At 61.7% G+C, this 17,570-nt stretch overlaps 1 protein-coding gene across 3 annotated transcripts in view; it reads left to right on the top strand.

Annotated features, from left to right (window-relative positions):
* Positions 1–5,953, top strand: part of BRF1 (BRF1 general transcription factor IIIB subunit) — a 52,098-nt gene extending 46,145 nt beyond the window's left edge. For all 3 annotated transcript variants that reach the window (XM_088797588.1, XM_088797587.1, XM_074326764.2), the window contains 3 exons: positions 1,190–1,241; positions 1,672–1,846; positions 2,260–5,953. In XM_088797588.1, coding sequence (XP_088653714.1) covers positions 1,190–1,241; positions 1,672–1,846; positions 2,260–2,297 — 265 coding nt within the window. In that variant the 3' untranslated portion in view covers positions 2,298–5,953. The remainder of the gene's footprint in view (positions 1–1,189; positions 1,242–1,671; positions 1,847–2,259) is intronic.
* The last annotated feature ends 11,617 nt before the right edge of the window (positions 5,954–17,570 follow it).

The raw sequence follows: 17,570 nt of genomic DNA, 5'->3' as shown, positions 1-17,570 counted from the left end.
CTGCTCACCCAGCACACAGGCTGCCCTCCCAGGGCCCCGGGTGCTCTGCCTGCATAGTGGGGTGGAAAACGCTGTGGGCAAGCTCCCACCTCGGGTGGGCCCAGCTGCCTGCCACCCCTTGGCCATGCAGTTGGCCACTGAGGCTGAGCACTTTGGCAGCGCCCCCTGGTTGGCCACACATCACAGGCCACTGGCCGGCTGGGACCCCACCGGTGGGCTGGGGTTGTGGGTTGAGTAGAGGAGCGTGTCTGCTGTGTGCTCTCAGACCCCCCCGAGGCCCAGCCAGCATGCCCAGCATCAGAGATCCTTGTAAGATAAGAGGAGACCCTGAGCCCCAGCCCCCGCCATGCCTGCTGCCCGCATCCCACAGCCCCTGACCGGCTAGGCTGGCCCTCACTGGGGAGCTCTGGCTGCATGGGCAGGGCCGGCCGGCATCCCGCCTCTTGGGTTCTGGTGAGTGCACTACCTCCTGGGTCCCTGTAGGAATGGCTCCCTCAGAGCTTGGCCTGCAAACTACAGGCACCAACCGTGGGCTTGCCTGTCTCCCCATCCCTGGGCCACTGGCTGAGACAGTGTGGAGGGTGAGGCCCCGTAACAGCTCTGCCACCTGCCGCTCAGATCTCCTGTCAGCCGGCATCCGCCATGACTGCCACTGTGTTGGAGGCTGTTACAGCGTCTACTCCCAGTGTCCCCAGGGTTCACTGGCATGCCGCAGCGGGGCCAGGCCTCAGAAGGCCCAGGGCAGCGGGCTGTGCGGGCTGGGCGCACGTGACTGCATCTCCCGGCAGGGTGTGGCCCCAGCACCTGCCCCCAGCCTGGGGTGCAGGGGTTTCTGGGCCTGGACAGCTCGCACGGGCAGGGTGTGGGAGCAGAACCTGCCTCCTCTGAGGTGGGGGTCCCACTGTCCACCTGGGGCTGGCCAGCCGTGTCGAGGACATTTGGTGTGCTCTCCTCTTTGTCCCTTGCAAGTGACAGTGTGAAAGTGCACCCTGGCTGTGTTTGGAGGGTCTGGGGGAGGGAGAGCAGGCGCAGTGGAAGGGGTGCTGTTCACAGAAGTCAGGGTACCCCGTGCTGTGGGACTAGGGGATAGGTGTTTGGATGGACGACCATGGTGCTCGGCTGGAAGGAGAATGGTCGATTTGGTCCCTAGAGCACTAACCCCCCTCTACCTTCCTGTGTTTTCTTGCAGGTTGAGGCCAATGGTGTCCACGCAGCCAGCTAAGAAGGCAGCTGTGGGAGAGGTGCGTCGTGTGGACACAGCTAGAGGCAGGGGCCTCGGGAAGCAGCAGGCCCCAGATAGGATGTCTGAGGGAAGACAGGCCGTGACAGGGTGGGGCACCAGCTGCACTTCAGCCCCCCACACAGGGTGTGCCCGCGTGGAGCTGTGCTCCCTCCAGCCCTGCCCCCGGCCCACCTCCCTGGGCCATCTGGAGAGCCTCTGGGAAGTGAGGCCCCGTCCCCTGTCCAGCCCAGTCCCTCCTTGGAAGGTGGCCTTGTCTTGGGGCCGGGCCGTCCCTGGCCAAGGCTTGGGGTTCCCCCTCCTTGTCAGGGTCCTTGTGGGTCCCAGGAGACAGGATGGAGAAGCAGGACCACCCCAGGTGGCTGCAGGTGCAGGCTTGGGGTCACTTCCCGCAGCCTGTCCCAGAGCCTGTTCCCCTCGCTCACTCGCAGTCCCTGCTCCCGAGCCCCCCCACCTTGGGAGCTGAGCCTGCGAGGCCTGCGGCGGTCGTGGTGGAGAGCGGGCCTGTATTGTACCACGCCACCGAGGAGGACGGCGAGGACGAGGAGGCCGAGGAGGAGGACGGCGAGCCCTGTGTCAGCGCCCTGCAGATGATGGGCGGCGACGGTGAGGGCCTCCCGCACGCTCGGGGCGGCAGAGGCACTAGGCCCGGCCCGTAGAGCCTGAGTGAAGCCTGTGGCTGACGCCGACCCGCTACACCCTGGAGAGGAATCTGATGGACGTTCACCGTCCTGGATGGAGCTGACCAGGCCCTGCCCGCTGGGGAGGCCATGGGCGCTGGGCTGGCCAGGAGGGTGGCCGGGCGAGTAGGGCTCCCGCCCACTGTGCAGCACAGCTCCCACGTCCTGGGTGGGAGCCAGGACCCCGCTGCCCACATGCCAGCCCCTGCAGGGACAGACAAGTGGCTGTCCCCATTGACAGTGGTGGGGCCCACGGAGCTGGGAGCAGGGGAGGGCCCCTTTGATGCTTTGACCGCAGAGCGCTCCTTAGCATCCATGACTGTCCTTTGTGCTTTGCAGATTATGGCTGTGATGGTGACGATGACGATGGTTACTGAGGTGTGATCTCGCCGAGTCATGTCCTGCTGGTGTCCCGCTGGTGTCTTATTGGGGAGCAGACGGGGCCTCTGGGCCCGGAGCCCCAGGTGTGAGCACCGAGACTCTTGGTGACGAGAGGGTGCTGCCCCGCGCTCTCCACAGCCCTCGTCCCACAGCCACATGTGGCGCCTGTGGCATTTGCTGTGGGGACCATGTTTTGAGCAATGTAAGGCGTGTTTCCCCCCAGCACAGGAGACTGGACCGATGTCTGCGTGTGACTGGTCAGACGGGGTCTTGTGGCCCACACACCTTCACAGGTGGGGCTGTCATGTCCCTTGTGAGCACAGAGGTGCAGGGCAGTGCAGGGCAGGCAGTAGGGTCCTGCTCTCGGCCCCTCCCCATCTCGCTGTCACAGAAGCACTTATGTCCAGCCCCTCCCTCTGCTGGTGCAGCAGTCCTGTGCCTCCAACGACAGTCCCCAGCCGGCCCCAGGCCTCCTTGCCGCGGCCTGGTGCCACGAGGACCAGAGCCCAGGAGCCCTGTGGCTACCTGAGCCAGGACAGCTGTCATGCTTTGTGTCTGAGCGAACATCCGGTCGGCACCCCAGGGGAAGGCAAGCAGGGTCTCTGAGCCCACCACTTGCTCTGGATGTCCCCACCCCTGGACCACCCTGCGGGCCAGGCCTGGTAACCGGAGACCCAGAGACCATTGTCAGGGCCTCAGCTTGGGCTCCGTGGCTCTGGACATGGCCAGGGAGGGCAGGCAGGGGCTTCTGCCCCTCAAGGCCCTGTTCTTGGCTCCACCCCATGCCCCTGGAAAGGATGACCATGGTGGCAGAGCCCCCGCACACACTTTTGCAGGGCCCTGCACTCTGTCTCTTGGGACAGGCTGGGCCCCCTCCCAGAGGGCAGCCGTCTGCAGGTCAGGACTTGGAGGGCATGTGCCTGCACCCGTTGGCCTGCCCCTCGGCCTTCTGGGAGGAACGTGGGGATGGGTTTTGTGGACAAGAAGGTCCATTACTTGAGCAGAAAGCTACAGGCTGTGGCCTGTGCTCCCACGTATGGTCCGTAGTCCGAGGGGGGCCGGGGGACCCCGTGTTGGAGGAGGGCTGCGGTGGGTGGCCGTGGTCAGGCACATCTCGCTGAAGCAGGAGTGAAGCCCCAGGATGGGGGGCAGGGAGGAGGGGCCGGTGGGGAGTGGCTGTCCCATTGAGAGGGTGAGGTGGGGAGCATTCAGTACAGGGTCCTGGGGCAGTGGGGACCTGCACCATGGATGTGGGTGACAGCTGGTGCTGGAGCCACACACACATTAGTGAGGGAGCAAGGCCAAAGGTGAGCAGCCAGCAGCTGGCACAGTGGCTCGGCTGTGGCCCCTCTGCAGGCCCCGCATGCATCTCCATCCATGTCTGCTCACTGCCTCCCATCTTGTAGTATGGCCTGTTCCTTAGGCCCAGGGAATTGGGGGGGGCCCCCAGCGCTCATGTGCTGTCTGGACGTCTGCCCTAAAACCGGTCCATCAGCTGCTGGCCCAGGAGTGGACCTGGGGACCAGTCTGGGACACCCCTCCCATCTGCAGCTTTGCTGGGTGGGCGGCAGGAGGAGGCAGGGCCCTGGGGCCCCCTGCCCCTTGGGGAGCCAAGCCCTCTGCCTCCACACTGACATCTCAGGGTCAGGGTCACTGAGGTGCTCTGCTGGGGGTGGGGGTCAGGCCAGGGGTGGGGGAGTCAGCACCACCAGGGTATGCCTAGCAGTGGGCTGTTGGGTAGTCTGTCGGGGCAGCTCCATCCTCTGCCGTCCAGCACCCCCGAGCCTGAGGCCTTCCCCAGTCTGAACAAGCGCCAGTCACCAGGGTTCAGTCATGGGCTCCCCCATGGCTCCTGGCAGGTCTCAGGTGAGGCCAGAGGCACAGGAGCTTGAGTGACCGCTGAAGGCCACCCAGCTGGGAGGTGGCCTCCTTGGTACCTATCCTGACAGCCGCCCTCTTCCTGAGGGTCCAGCTGCACCTGTGCTTGGCAGGAACAGGGCCCTCCTGGACCCAGCAGGGACAGCAGGCTTCCTGGTGAGAGCACACAGCTGTCCCCAGTCTCGCCCGCTTGTATGTGCCCTCCCATCTGTACACACGTGTGTCCCGACCCACTCCTGGATGCACGTGTCCTGTGGGGTGCAGGCACAGGGGCTCCGAGTGGACTGGGGCCACACCCCTGGTACAGCTGATCCCATGCCCGGGGCCTTTGGCTGCTGTAGGTGGTGTAGTAGGACACTACGACAGGGCCGGTCCCTTACCCACTCCTCCCAGAAGACGGGGAGGGGACTGTCCCAGGCCAGAGGCACCTGGGCCAGTCCCCTGCTCCAAGCCAGAGCTGGAACTACAGGTCACCTTACCGGCTGGAATGAGCAAAAGGGGACAGTGCCCACTCACTGCCCCAGGCCCCTCCAGGGCCAAGGGCAGGTCTGAGGCCCCCACCCACCCAGGGTGCCCAGGCAGGGGCAGACCACATCCTGAGCCTGCCTTGGCAGCCCAGCCCCGGCGGCCTGAGCTAGCAGTGGGAATGGGGGTGGGACGGTGGCAGGAGCACCCTTCTGTGTCCACCTCCCAAGAGCTATGCCCTCTGCATCGCGTCTGTATAGTCAGTCAGAAAGGTCGGCCTCGGCCCTGCTCTCCCACCCGCTGCCACCAGTCACCAGTGACTGGTGGGTCACAGCTGCCTGCTGGGCTTCAGGCATTGCATGTCCTGGGCCTGGGCCACACCTGCCTGTTCCCCCAGGTGCCCTGCAGCCCCGCAGTGGTTTCTGGGTTGGTCAGGCCTCCAGGCAGGCAGTAGGACTGATGGCCACCACTATTCCAAGACCACCGAGGGCTCTGAGAAAGGAACACTGGTGCCTGTGCCTGGGAGCTCCACCTGAGGCCCTGCCCTGCCAGGGTAGGCACTACCCCCACTGGCAAAGTCACCACCCGCTGTCACTCCCAGACCACACCGCCCCTCCGTCTTGCCCTTCTCAGGACCAGGGCAACAGTGACACGTGACCCCTTCTCTCTTGCGTCGGCCTCTTGCTCGTCCTCCCAGGTGCCCCAGCCACCTCTGCAGGAAGAAGCACTGACTGCAGGTGGTGTCCTCCTCCAGGCCCCTCAGCTGCTCCCTGGTGATGTCTGCTGTGATAGGCTGGGCCGGTGGCCGTTCTGACCCAGGGCCTGGGCGTGGGCGTGAGGGCTGCCCACTGCTTTGTTGAGGAACTTGGGCCCTGGCAAGGGTGTGGAGTGCCCCCCTGCCCTGCACCCCTGAGGCTGGAGGCCGCCTTGCAGGGGCTCCTAGGTCACAGTAGGACAAACTCGGACTCACACTTTGGGCGGTGCGTGTACCCGTGGGGGTGCAGTGAGGTACCCAGTGCTGGTCCCCTTTGGTGACTGACTACAGCTATGTCAGGAGACACCCAATGGGTCTCCTCTGTCCTGCCCCACGGCCAATTGCCCGCCCACTGGGGCCCGGCCTGGAGGTGGAGGAGCAGACGCTGACCTTCCAGAGGCCCAGACTGGTCCCCACCAGTCTTCCTGTCCAGGCCCCAACCGGGGTCCCCCGCATCCCAGGGACACCCCATTCCCTGAATAATAAAAGCCAGGACCCACAAAGCCGCAGGCACGTGCAGGTCTTGGGCTGGGTCTGGCGATTTTGTTCTTAGCACATCAGTCTCTAGTGTGTCTTCCTGTCACTAGGGCCTGCACGGTGCTGCCCAGGGCTGCTCTGCCAGCAAGACCTCACCCCCTAGTGGGCTCACCAGCTTGTATTCTGCGTGCCCACCTGGTACCCTTCCCAGGTCTGAGGATCCCCTTGCCTGGCCACACGGTGAAGGCCAGTTTGGGGAGACCTCTGGTGTCCACGTCCTGGGTGCACAGATGGGCCTCTCAGAACTACCCAGTCCCCACTCCAGGGCTGGACCCAGTTACTGCAGCTGTACCCCTGGTCAGTAGGGCACACCCGGGACGAGCTGGGTTTGGGCAGGGTGCTCAACCCCTCTCCATCTGTCCCCAGTCCTGCACAAGCACTGACGGCCCTTGCAGCCTTGGGTCTTGGGCGCCTCCCTGCAGCCCAGGTGTACCTGACGGGGTTCACACGGGCCCAGCCACTTCAGCAGGACACTCGACCACCTTGTACGTGCACCCTGGCTGATTTGGGGGCACCAAGAGGATCCAGTTGGTTTTCTTGGGGAGGGGGCCCTGAGCCAAGGCCCCTAGGTGTGTTGCCCAGCTCTGGTGCTGTGTGTGGGGCCATGCCTATGTGTGGCCCACAGTTGCCGTGCCTGGTTAGCGCCTACGTGCCTGCAGGGTTGGCCGGTCCTTGGGGAGGCCTGGGTCCCAGCCAGGCTGGCAAGGGTGGGGCTGAGGGATAGGCTCCAAGGCTGCAGGCCTCAGGCACTGACTGCCCAGGGCCTTCAAAGTGCAGAGTGGAGGCTCTGTGGCTTTCCTGCTGGAGAGGAACCTGGCTCAGAAAGCCATTGTCCCCACACAATAGGTCCGTTGGGACCTGCAAGGGCAGTGGCCCCAGACTGGTGGGACTAGCCCTGACCCTGACCTCGCCCCTGACCCTGGCTCTCATCACAACCTTGACTTTGATCACTGACACTCCACTCTGTTCTCTGCCACCCTGGCTGACTGGCCAAGCCGGTGGACAGCTGCTCCTATCTTGAGAGCTGGGTACCAGGGAGGGGCCCCACAGGTCATGATGGGTGGGGCGCCCTGTGGCCCAGGCAGGTCCGTGGGCAGGGAGGGTCATCATCTGTGACTGGGAGTAAGCTGTTGAGGCCCTAGCTGGACTGAGCCAGAAGCTGTGCCCCACTCTGCCAGACAGCATTGGACTCATTTCCTTGGCGGTGAAAGGCCTTTGCATGGGCCTGAGGAATCACTTCCCGCATTCGAGGTGTCAGTAAGGACATTGTCTACCAGGTGTCCACCTTGGTGGGGCCTGGGAAAATGACCGTCTAGTGTATTGCAGGGCCACTGTGGCCCCTACCCCCCACCTCAGCAGTAAGGTGGTGCTAAGCTAGCAGCTGGGGAGACATCTCGGGCAGGAGGCCACGGGTCAGCAAGAATCAGACTTGGGCTGGACCCACAGTGTCAGAGCAGGGCCTGGCAGAGGGAGGTGGGTACCAGGGCCCAGAGGTCGAGTGGGACCAGCATGTGGGCATATGGCTTCACCAGCCCACATGCATGCATACACACGGGGTCACAGAAGCCCCCACTCAGGCACAGAAACACTGCTTGTCCTATCAGTGACGGAAAAACCAGAAGCTGTTACAGATTATGTCTGCCCATCCCCGAGGACTCCACCCCCTTGGGGTCCCTACCCCACCAAAGCCCTTTACTGAACATTCCTCCAACCCTACAGAGGACTGGAAAGTGCACTGGGTCCTGGGGTTAAGACAGCAAGTGTTGGCAAAGCGCTTACTCTGAGGTCGCGTGGGGCCCTGGCAGGAGGAAAACGCAGCAGGCCATGTGGGGAGCAGTGAGCAGCAGAGGGCAGGCGGGTGGGAAGCTAGGCAGGGTCTGAGCAGGTGGGTCTGTGGCTGTTAGTGGATGGGGAGCAGTGGGTGCTCAGAGCAGCAGGTGGAAGAGTGTGGGCTGAGGACTGGCCATGGGCTGGAAATCTGGAGCTCACTAGCCTGTGGATGGCATTCCAGGCCCCCTTGCACACAGGCCTCGCAGGCCCTGGTTAGATTCTCCAAACCACCGTCACTGGCCAGGCCTGGGCCTCTGAGTGTTGGGGAGGGGCGTGGTGGTCAGATCGCCCAGGAGCGCCCATGCACACTTCGGTGCACAGATACACCAAGCACCCCCTACCCAGCCCTGGGGCTTCGCAAGCGGGGCAGGGGCCTCTCGTCCCGGCCAGCAGGTGGCGCTGTAGGACGGCCCGGAGGCTGGGAGTCTCAGATGGCGAGTGTACGATGAGGGAGGACCCTTCTGCAGGTTGCGTGTGCGCTTGCGGAGAACAGTGCTGAGAGCAGCGCCGCACCGGGGAGGAGGGTGGCACTTCCTTGGAAGTTCCCAGACGGATGGTTCCTCTGCTCTTTATATCTGCCCCCAGGGTGGTCCCCTGATGGAGGGAGGGGCCCTGTATAAGACGGAGGTAAATCAGCGGGGCCTCCCTGCCACCTCCCCAAATTCAGTTCCATCTTTACCCAGGGCGTCCCCAGGTGCAGTGGGGCGAGGGTTGAGGTGGGTTCTGCCAGTGGCCAGTTCTGTGGAGTGGTGGCTTCCCTTGGGGCGGGGGGCGGGGGGAAGGCGGGGCAGCATGGGAAGGGTGAGGGATAGACCCGGAAGGCTCCCCGGAGGAGGAGGGGTCAGGCTACATTGGGGTGCAGAAGAGGCAGGTGAGCCGCCTACCTGGGGGTGGAGTCCCCAGGGGCTGGGGTGTTGTGTTGGTTGTAGTGTGGGGGACAGCCAAGCCCACCCGTGTGGAGCAAGTGTGTGGCAGAGTGGAGGTGAGTGGCCTGGCTCCATCCTGCTGGCTGCGGTCACTTGGGATTGGAGCAGGGGGACAAACAGGTGGGGATAGGGAGAGGGCAGGTCACGGTTCCTGGGAAAAGGCTCAGAGCAGCCCGCCAGGTGAGGGCAGGAGAGCCCAGGCAGGTGGTGTGGGCCAGGGCAGCCCCAGGCAAGGCTGTCTTGGTGGTGAGTCACCACTGACCTGGAGTCCCTGGCACTACAGGGGCCCAGACCACACTGGCCACAGGAAACAGTGAGGGCTGATGAAGCTAAAGTCAGAAGCTGCCAGCCTCCCACTTCCTTCAGCCTGAACAGTTGGGCTCAGCACTGGGCAGGGGCCTGGCAGGCCACATCTACTGATGTGAGACTCCAAGTCACAGGCCCATCCTGGATCATCCACAAAACAACACAAATGTGACCCATGAGCATCTGGCTGCACTGAGGACGACACAATGGGAGACGTCACTGTGGGCGCAGCAGTCTCAGGAGACCACTGGCAGGAAGGACAGCTGCAGGGTTGAGGCAGAGTGGAGAAGGCAGTCAGGGCTGAGACAGTGGAGGGGAGTGGGGCAGGCAGGCCAAGGTGGGCATATTGCTATCTGAGGGTCCAGGGTCCAGGCTGAGGACTGGTCACGGCTGCCCACTAAATGGGGTGCTCACGGCTCGCGGCAGGGGAAGGAGGGCAGTAGGCAGGGGTATCTGGCTCCATGGAGGGCATGACCTCAGGCCCCTGAGCAGCAATCTGGGCAGCCCGGAGGCCTCACACTCAGCAACTGCAGCCCTTCAACACCCCAGCACTCTGCCATGTCCCCAGCCACAACTACCAGTCCACCAGAGAGCCACCACTGCCACCCAGGCTGTTCTTGCACCATCAGGGCCACACCTCAGTACTCTGCACCGCCCAATCCCTGGGACACTGGCAAAGAGTCACTAGGTATGCCCTCTCCCTGCCAGGGCTGGCCTCCAACGACTACCTTCTCAATAGCCACTGCCACTGTCATGGCAGAGTGGTCAAGACGTGTGAGAGGCAGCTGGTGTCAGGGCGATGCCACCCTGTCCTGGTAGTCCCTGCCTATGGCCCAGGCACACCTTCCAGCCCCCCAGCTGTTGCAAGTGTCCCTCTGTCCTGACTTTGCCCACCCTGCATCTCTACCTTGGGGAGTTGCTCCCACCAGGCCAGGGGCTTGTTGAGGGCAGGGCCTGCTAGCTGGTGGAGGCTGTGTCAAGAAGTGCTGGTAGAGGTCTGGCCTGGACAGATGAAAACAGGAGTCTGCTATGAGCCTGGATTCCAGTGCTTTCCTCTCCTGCCTGGGCCTGTTAGGACCAAAAGTGGGCCTGGGCCACCTCACCCTGCCCTGGAAGAGAGAGCCTGCCTCAGTTTCCCCAAACTGCTAGGTCTTCCCCTCTCAGTCCCTCCTCTCCTGTGGCTTTCTAATCCGGGGGATGGGGGGACAGGTGCTGGGCTCCTAGAAGATGCTGGGTCCCACCCCCAACACACACATCCTGCTGCTTGCCCTGGTTACAGCTCTGTGCCTGCCTCACAAAGCCTTCAGGTTAGGGGTGGGGACCAGCGTGCACCTGGGCCCTGAGCCAGCACAGAACTGACTGCTGACCTCAGCTCCATGGCTCAAGTCTGGGCAGGGACCCCCACTGCTCCCTTGCAGCTGGCTCTCTGGCCTGTCCTCTGCACACTGCGCTGCCCAAGTTCACTGCTGTGCCCAGACACCTCAGGAATTCCCAAGGTGGAGAGGCCCCGGGGAAATATGGCCCCGGGTAGCATCCCGGGCACCGCTCCAAGGCTACGGGGACAGGCCTACAGAAATCCCAGAGGGAGCTGGAAGGGCACCTCTCCCTTCCTGCTGGCCCTCCCCCATCACAACCCTCACAGAAAACCAGGGGGTGCGGGGGTCGATAGGGCGGTCCTCCGGGGCTGTCGTTCCACCCAAATGAGGTGAAGGAGGTGCTGTGAGGCGCCGTCATGTCCCAGCAGCAGGACTTCTGATGCTTTTAGGGGGAAATATCAAACACTGCGCTCTCTCCGAAGCGTGGCTTCCTTCGTCGCGCAGGGGCCAGACCGGTAGCCAGGGATCGGACTCCAACACCGCGAAGACCGCGTGCGCGCGAGGCCGGCCCGGGGGCCAGAGGCGTGGCCGGGGCGGAGGTGGGGCCGCCCCGGTGAGCTCTCGGATTGGCCCCCGAGCGGCCAGCGCGCCGGCTCCCCATTGGCCATCAGCCTGCGGGGCGGGGCCACCGCCAGCCCCGCGCTCCAGCAGCGGTCCCGAGCCCGCGGAGCCCGCGGAGTCTCAGCCTCGAGAAGGGCCAGGCCGAGTCAGGTGTCCGCCCCCGCGCCGGGTGCCGCGGAGCTGGGTCTTATCAGCGCGGGCAGCTGGTGGCCTGTCCGTGCGCGAGCGCCCCGGCCCAATTCAATGGCCATTGTCCGCCGGCCCCTTTGTTCAGGGGGCGGCCACTTCCTGCGGGGCCGGGCTGGGGCAGGAGGGCGGAAACTCTCCGAGCCGAGGCCCAGACGACGAGGCCGCCCCAGCCTGGGGTCAGAGGCGATGGCCACCCACCTGGGGCGCTCTGGGGTTGGGGTTCAGAGCCAGAGGAGGGAGTGAAGCTGGGCTCAGCTCAGCCCTCTCCTCTGGGCGTCAGCCGTCTGCAGAGTGGGCGAGTGAGCAGTGTGTCCCCTCCTTGGGAGGCCACGGTGGAGATCCTGTAGAGCTGGGGAGGGCAGCAGGAGGAGGAAGGTCCTTAAGCCTAGGGGTGCCTCTCCCAGCCTGCCCTCTACCCCTGAACCGTAGCAGGGGGTGACAGGCTCCAAGAGGTAAGTAACAGCATCAGTCAGGACTCAAGTTCCAGGGGATGGAAATCCACCTCCCACTGCCTCCCTACAGCAGGAGGAGCCCACTCTGGACTCCAGGCTGAGAGACAGGAGGGAGGGGAACAGAGCCCCAGGTGCTTCCCCACCTGGGCCAGAACTCCTGTCCCTCCTTCCCTGGGCTGGACACTGCTGTGCAGTCCTGCCTTGTATGGATAGGCTGTCTCCTTGGGGCCCTCACCAGGCCTCCCTGTCCATCATCCCCTCTGCTCCAAGACTGCCGGCTCACCAGGCCCCATGGGTCAGCTCAGTGCAGCACTGATTGGCGGGGCCTGTGCCATGTGCTCACCCATAGCTGGGAGGGGTGGGAGGTGGGAGCCTGCCTGCAGCATGGTTCAGCAGTCCTTACCTAGGCAGTCGAGGCACAGATCACTCTCCCGCCCATGCGAGGGGTGGTCCTCCCTTGGCCAGACCTCAGCCTGCCCTCTGCCCAGTGCGTTAGAATCTCTAGCCGTTCCTTCCTCTGAAGCCCCCACACAGGGCGGCCTGCAAAGCCCCCCCCTAAACCAATACAACTCAATCAGAAAAACCACCACGGGTATTTCAAATGGCGGGATTTAATATGAGGACTTGGTAACAAGGGCTGGGGAGGGCTGGGGGAGCACCAAGAGGACAGTTGGGCACCCTGGAAATTCAGTGCTGCCGGAGGCCACCGCCGAGGCCAGAAGAGCAAGGGGAGAGTTGTTACCCAGGCCCCACAGTGGCTGTGTCCCCACAGGGCTGGGCTGCTAGCCATGGGCAATTGTCCCCTTTTGAGCTCCTTAGTTCTAACATGGGGAGTTGTGCAGATGGCACGAGGTGTCAGACAGAGATCGCCCAGCACAGCACTGGAACTTAGGCGCTTTCCGAGGGCAGCGAGTGTTTATGAAGGGCCTGGGCATCCACCAGGAAAATGGGGAGTTCTGCCACCTGGTGCCTTGGCCTGAGGAGCTGGAGGTCAGAAGGTTCAGCAGAGGTGTTGGGGGCCTGAATTTGAACCCATCTAAGAGGCCAAGTGATGACATGATGTGGAAGAGATTAGAGTGGAAATGCCTGTGAAAACCAAGCGGGGAGCCCCAGAACCCACGCAAGTGCCTACCCCGGGGGAAGCAGGGGAGAGGCAGGAGGCTGGTGGGAAGGACCACCTCACACCCCTGCCGCTCCATCATTCCATGGTGGGAGGGCCATAGCCAGGCACTGAGGCCTCAGCGGGATGCCATGTGGTCCAGAGGGCAGCAGCCAGCTGCCTCAGCTGGGCTCCAGCAGCAGGGTGTCCCAGCATGGTGTAGTGACATGGCCACATGGGCCAGCCCCACACTGGTGTCAGGGACGCCCAAGGAGAGGGGCCACATGTGTCCACAAAGCAGGGGGTGGGAGGAAGGTGTCCAGGGATGGGACTCCAGAGCCGCAGGCGAGAGACGGTCTGGCCATAGCCCAGTTTTGGTGGGGGGGTGGCAGAAGCCTCAGAAATGGGCAGGAGAGTGCTCAACGGGACCCTCACCCAGAAAAGACCCAAAGGTGAGTGTCCCCGGGAGGGACAGTGGGCTGGGGTGGTAGCAGCTGCTCGTGGGCCACATGAGCTCCCCTGCTCCAGGGGCTGCAGAAAGGCTGAAGCAGCTGGAGCACACATCAGACCTGCGGGTCTTGGTCACAGGTTCTCAGGAAAGCGCCAGGTGAGGAGCCAGCAGGGTGCAGGTAGGGGAAGGTCAGCACCTTTACTGCATTTCCCAAGGAGGACTCATTGTGAGCCTGGGCCCCACGCCTGCCCCCCCCATGAGATCCCCCCAACCCACGTGGCTTCCTCTCCCATGCCCCACAGTGGGAGGTAGGGGTCAGATGTCCTCCCCGAGGCCCTGCCCTCACACCTCTTCTCTGGAAGGAAAAGACCCCAGGGGGTGCCCTCAGGATCCTGCTGCTATCACCAGGGCCTGTCCCCACCCCCTGAGCAGGGCAGTGTCCCCGGGACTTGGGGTCTGACCACCTGGGCCATTCAGGACATATGCCACCCAGGACCCCCTGGTGGGTGCCTGGCACCTTCTGACTGGGCCCCTGCATGGTGGCCCTCATCGGCATCACTGCTCAGCCTCCCCATACCCAGGGATCTCCTAGGCCCCCCAGAGTGTGGAAGGAGGTTCAGACATTGCATCTCTGCCTTCCCTCGAACCTGCTCCCCTCTGCATAGCTCCCTGGATGTTCAAAACACGATATGCCTTCCCTGACCTCTTGGGAGCAGAGAGCTGCTGACCTCTGTGCCCCTAGAGAAGCTCTCCTCACCCCACCACCCCACCGTGCTGGCTCCTGAACAGCTATCAGCACTTGACAGGGCCCCTCCTCCAGGAAGCCCCCAGAGTCTCTCTCAGCCCTGTTGCTGTCTGTCCAGCTCAGGTCCTTTGCACGTATTCAAGCTGCTGGGGTCGAGCTGAAGTGCAGGAGGAGGGCAGGGGCTCAGAGGATGGCTGGTAGACCCTCGACTGGCCCTGGGGGTGTGGAGCTGTGGGGGCCCCAGCCCTGGCAGACTTGGCTAGAAGCTCCTCTATGTGGGAGGTCTCCGTGTGAATCACTGCTCAGGCACAGGCACAAATGCAGGAAATCGCCATTCTATTAAACTCTATTTTCTCCCACTGAGGGGAAAGTCTGTCACACGAAGGTTATTGTTCCCCGGGCTCCTGCTTTCCGGGCGGGCTGGGTCTGTGATGGGGCTTGCGCGTTCCTGGGGCTCCTGGCTGAGCTGTTTCCCTTCAAGACCCAAGGGCGCCTAGAGGTTGGGAATGGGGGCCTCCGTCCAGCCACCAGCCCGAGGGCAACATTGACAGGCAAGCCCACAAGGCAGTGCATGTCCCAGGAGCCTGGGTCTGCTCTGCGTTTGGGCCCCAGTGAGGTCACAGCCAGGGCTCAGCATGCCAATCACAGCTCTCTGCCTGCCTCTGCACCTTAGGGGTTTGTCCCATGCCCCACTCCACCCTTTTCTCTCTTCCCTAGGAGGGCCCCCCAACCCATCCTGCACCCCCTCCAGCCTTCCAGACCTGGCCAGTGGGCCTGGTGCTGCCCTGCTGCCCCCAGCTCAGCTTGGCTCTGGCCTGCATGGGCCCCTCTGTCCTGGGGAAACCCTGCCATGAATGGGGGACGGGGCTGGGCTGGGCAGGAAGTCCAGCCCATGCCAGGCCCTGGGGGCAGTGGAGAGGCAGGCAGCCCAAACCAGTGCTATATTGTCACAATACAAACTTAAAACAATAGGGCACACATGCTTGAAAATAAAAGCTGGAGAATTTTTAACCAAAGGAAAGCCGGGGTAGTCATTTTAATCAGAAAATAGATGTTAAAGTAGTGGCATCACGAAGGACAAAGAGGGATATCAATATATATATATATTTTATTTTATTTTATTTTTTTTTTTAAGGAGGGTACAGCTCACAGTGGCCCATGCGGGAATCGAACCAGCAACCTTGGTGTATCAGCACTGCACTCTAACCAACTGAGCTAACCGGCCACCTCGGGATATCAATACTTTTGAGATGAATAGCAGATAAAAAATATAACATATATGCAACTAAAAACATAGCCTCAGAAGATACAGGGCAACAGACGACAGCTGAGCCAAAACTGGAGCTGGAGATGGAAACACTCCAACTCCTCTCTCAGACACAGACAGCTCAAGTGTCTACAAGCAAAGACGTGGACAATTTGGATAATGCAATAAATAGAAGATGCACACTCTTTTCTAGTGCAAATGGGACATCAACATGTGTTAGGTCCCCAAAGAGGCCTCATAATGGAAGCAGCCACCCTGGAGGAGAGCAGACAATGAAGCAATGCCTACAAAGTACTGGAGGAAAGTGATTTCCAACTGAGAATCTATACCCAGCCCAGCTATCATTCAAGTAGTGAGGGTGTAGTAAGGACGTTCTCAGACAGGCAAGGTATTAAAATGTATCTTCCACGCACTCTACTACTGCAGAATGTGCTCCCTTAAAATGAGAATGTAAGCCAAGAAAGAGAGGGCTGGCATTTGAACTCCCAGTTTCTAACACAGGAGCCAGGGGAAGTGAGTCCCTGGGGGATTGTGAAGGGTGATGTCTGTGGGACAGCCATCCAGATTAGACAGTATGACAGAGATGGCACCTTTGGGCAGCTGAGGATGTGGGTTCCCGCAGGAGTGTCTGCTTTGACCCGCTCATGACCTACACCTGAGGACTGGGAGAGGGCCCTGTGGGTTTAGAAGCAGAAACGCAGAGCAGCTCAACCCCCAGACCTGCCAGATGCCCAGACTATGGGGGGCTTCAATGTCCGTAGGTCATGTCCCTGCCCACTGATGGCCCCAGAACGGCTCCTAGGAACTCTCGGGGAGGCAGAGGCCACACCCAACCTGGGCTCTGCTCAGCCCCTCTTCTCCTAGGGCCTTCAGCTGAGCAGTCTGTCCAAACACAAGAGAATCCAGCTTGGGGACACCCACTGAATGTGAAAAAGGCTCAGAAGACCCAGGGGATGGTTCATAGCATCTGGAAGAAGAGACTTTGGTGGGACCAGGGCCCTGGAAGCTTCCAGAATACAAAAAATGTGCTATTGTGTGCTCTGGCTCCTGTGTGTCTCCTTTATGTCATTCTTTAAACTGTACGTTATACAAATACATGTTGTGTATTCTTCTGCATGTACGACACTTTGCGCATCTAAGCGTTTACAATTCAGTGGCGCTCTTTCCCCCAGCAACAATCAGCAGGAGCCTGACAGAAAGGAGGATGGCAGCACAGCAACACGGGGCACTGCTGGCCCACACAGGGCTCAGGCTCCCAGGGACATGACCGTGGCATCAGTAAAGGGGAGGGGTGTCTCTTTGCAAATGAGGAGGAAAGCCTTGCTCAGAAGCCCCCATTGTTAGGACCAATGACCATCTGCTCAAGGTCAGGGCCAGGCAGGGGGGCACATCACCTTCTGCGAGCACACACCATGGAGGTGACCGCCCCCAACCCTGGCCAGGCCTGTGAGGAGGGGAGGTGGGCGCTGAGGGAGTGTAGGAGAGGCGCCATGACCTCAGACTCACAGCCCTGGAGGATTCAGCTTTTCTCCACAGATGTATGCACGCACTGCATATGTATACACACAGGTGCACAGATGCATGCACACATGCATACACGCATGATATACACGTGTATATACACACAGGTGCGCACACATGCATGCATATAAACACACACACAATGCATGACATACATATGCCCACACATGCCCATATGCAATGCATATACACAGATGCACACGCATATGCACACATGCACCTACACACACGAGTGCAGATACACACATGCGCATACATATGCATGCACTCACACATATATGCACACGTGCATGCATACATTTCTCCCTTCTAGTGTGTCCACCTCGGAACCTCTAGCTACATCAGCACTAGGTGTTCCCTGTATGAGCACGCACACTTAGTAGCTCGTTAAGATGTGCTTTCTTGCCGTTAGCTGCTGAGTACTGCCGCGGGTTACCGGCTGTGAGTGGCCGGCAGCCAGCATGAGTGGCTGGCAGCCAGCGTGAGCTGCCGTGGGCTGCTGTTTGCTGCTGTGGGCTGCCGTAGGTTATTGTGTGCTGCTGTGGGCTACTGTGTGCTACTATGAGTGGCTGGTGGCCAGCGTGAGTGGCCAGCAGCCAGCATGAATGGCCGGCAGCCATCGTGAGTGGCTGGCAGCTGGCGAGAGCTGCCGTGAGCTGCTGTGAGCGGCCGACTGACAACCAGTGACCAACTGCCTGAACCAGGGGGGAGCGCAAGGCTCATAACACCAGCATGGGCCAGGGAGCTGTCCTACTCAACTAGACTGAGAAACAACGGCTTGAACTGGAGTTGGGGGCGGGGAGGCGGAAGGGGGGAAAAAAGATGTGCTTTTTGCTCACCTTTCCTTCCACGTGTAAGTTACCTCTTTTCCCCCTCTCCTTCTGTGATGGCTAAGTGTCCTGTCAGCATGGC

Source organism: Rhinolophus sinicus, chromosome 3 (genome assembly GCF_057876585.1).
Source record: "Rhinolophus sinicus isolate RSI-liver-muscle chromosome 3, RSI-T2T, whole genome shotgun sequence".
In the NCBI taxonomy this organism is placed as follows: Eukaryota; Metazoa; Chordata; class Mammalia; order Chiroptera; family Rhinolophidae; genus Rhinolophus; species Rhinolophus sinicus.
Note: the sequence above shows the minus strand (reverse complement) of the source record. Positions and strands in the feature narration are given on the sequence as shown.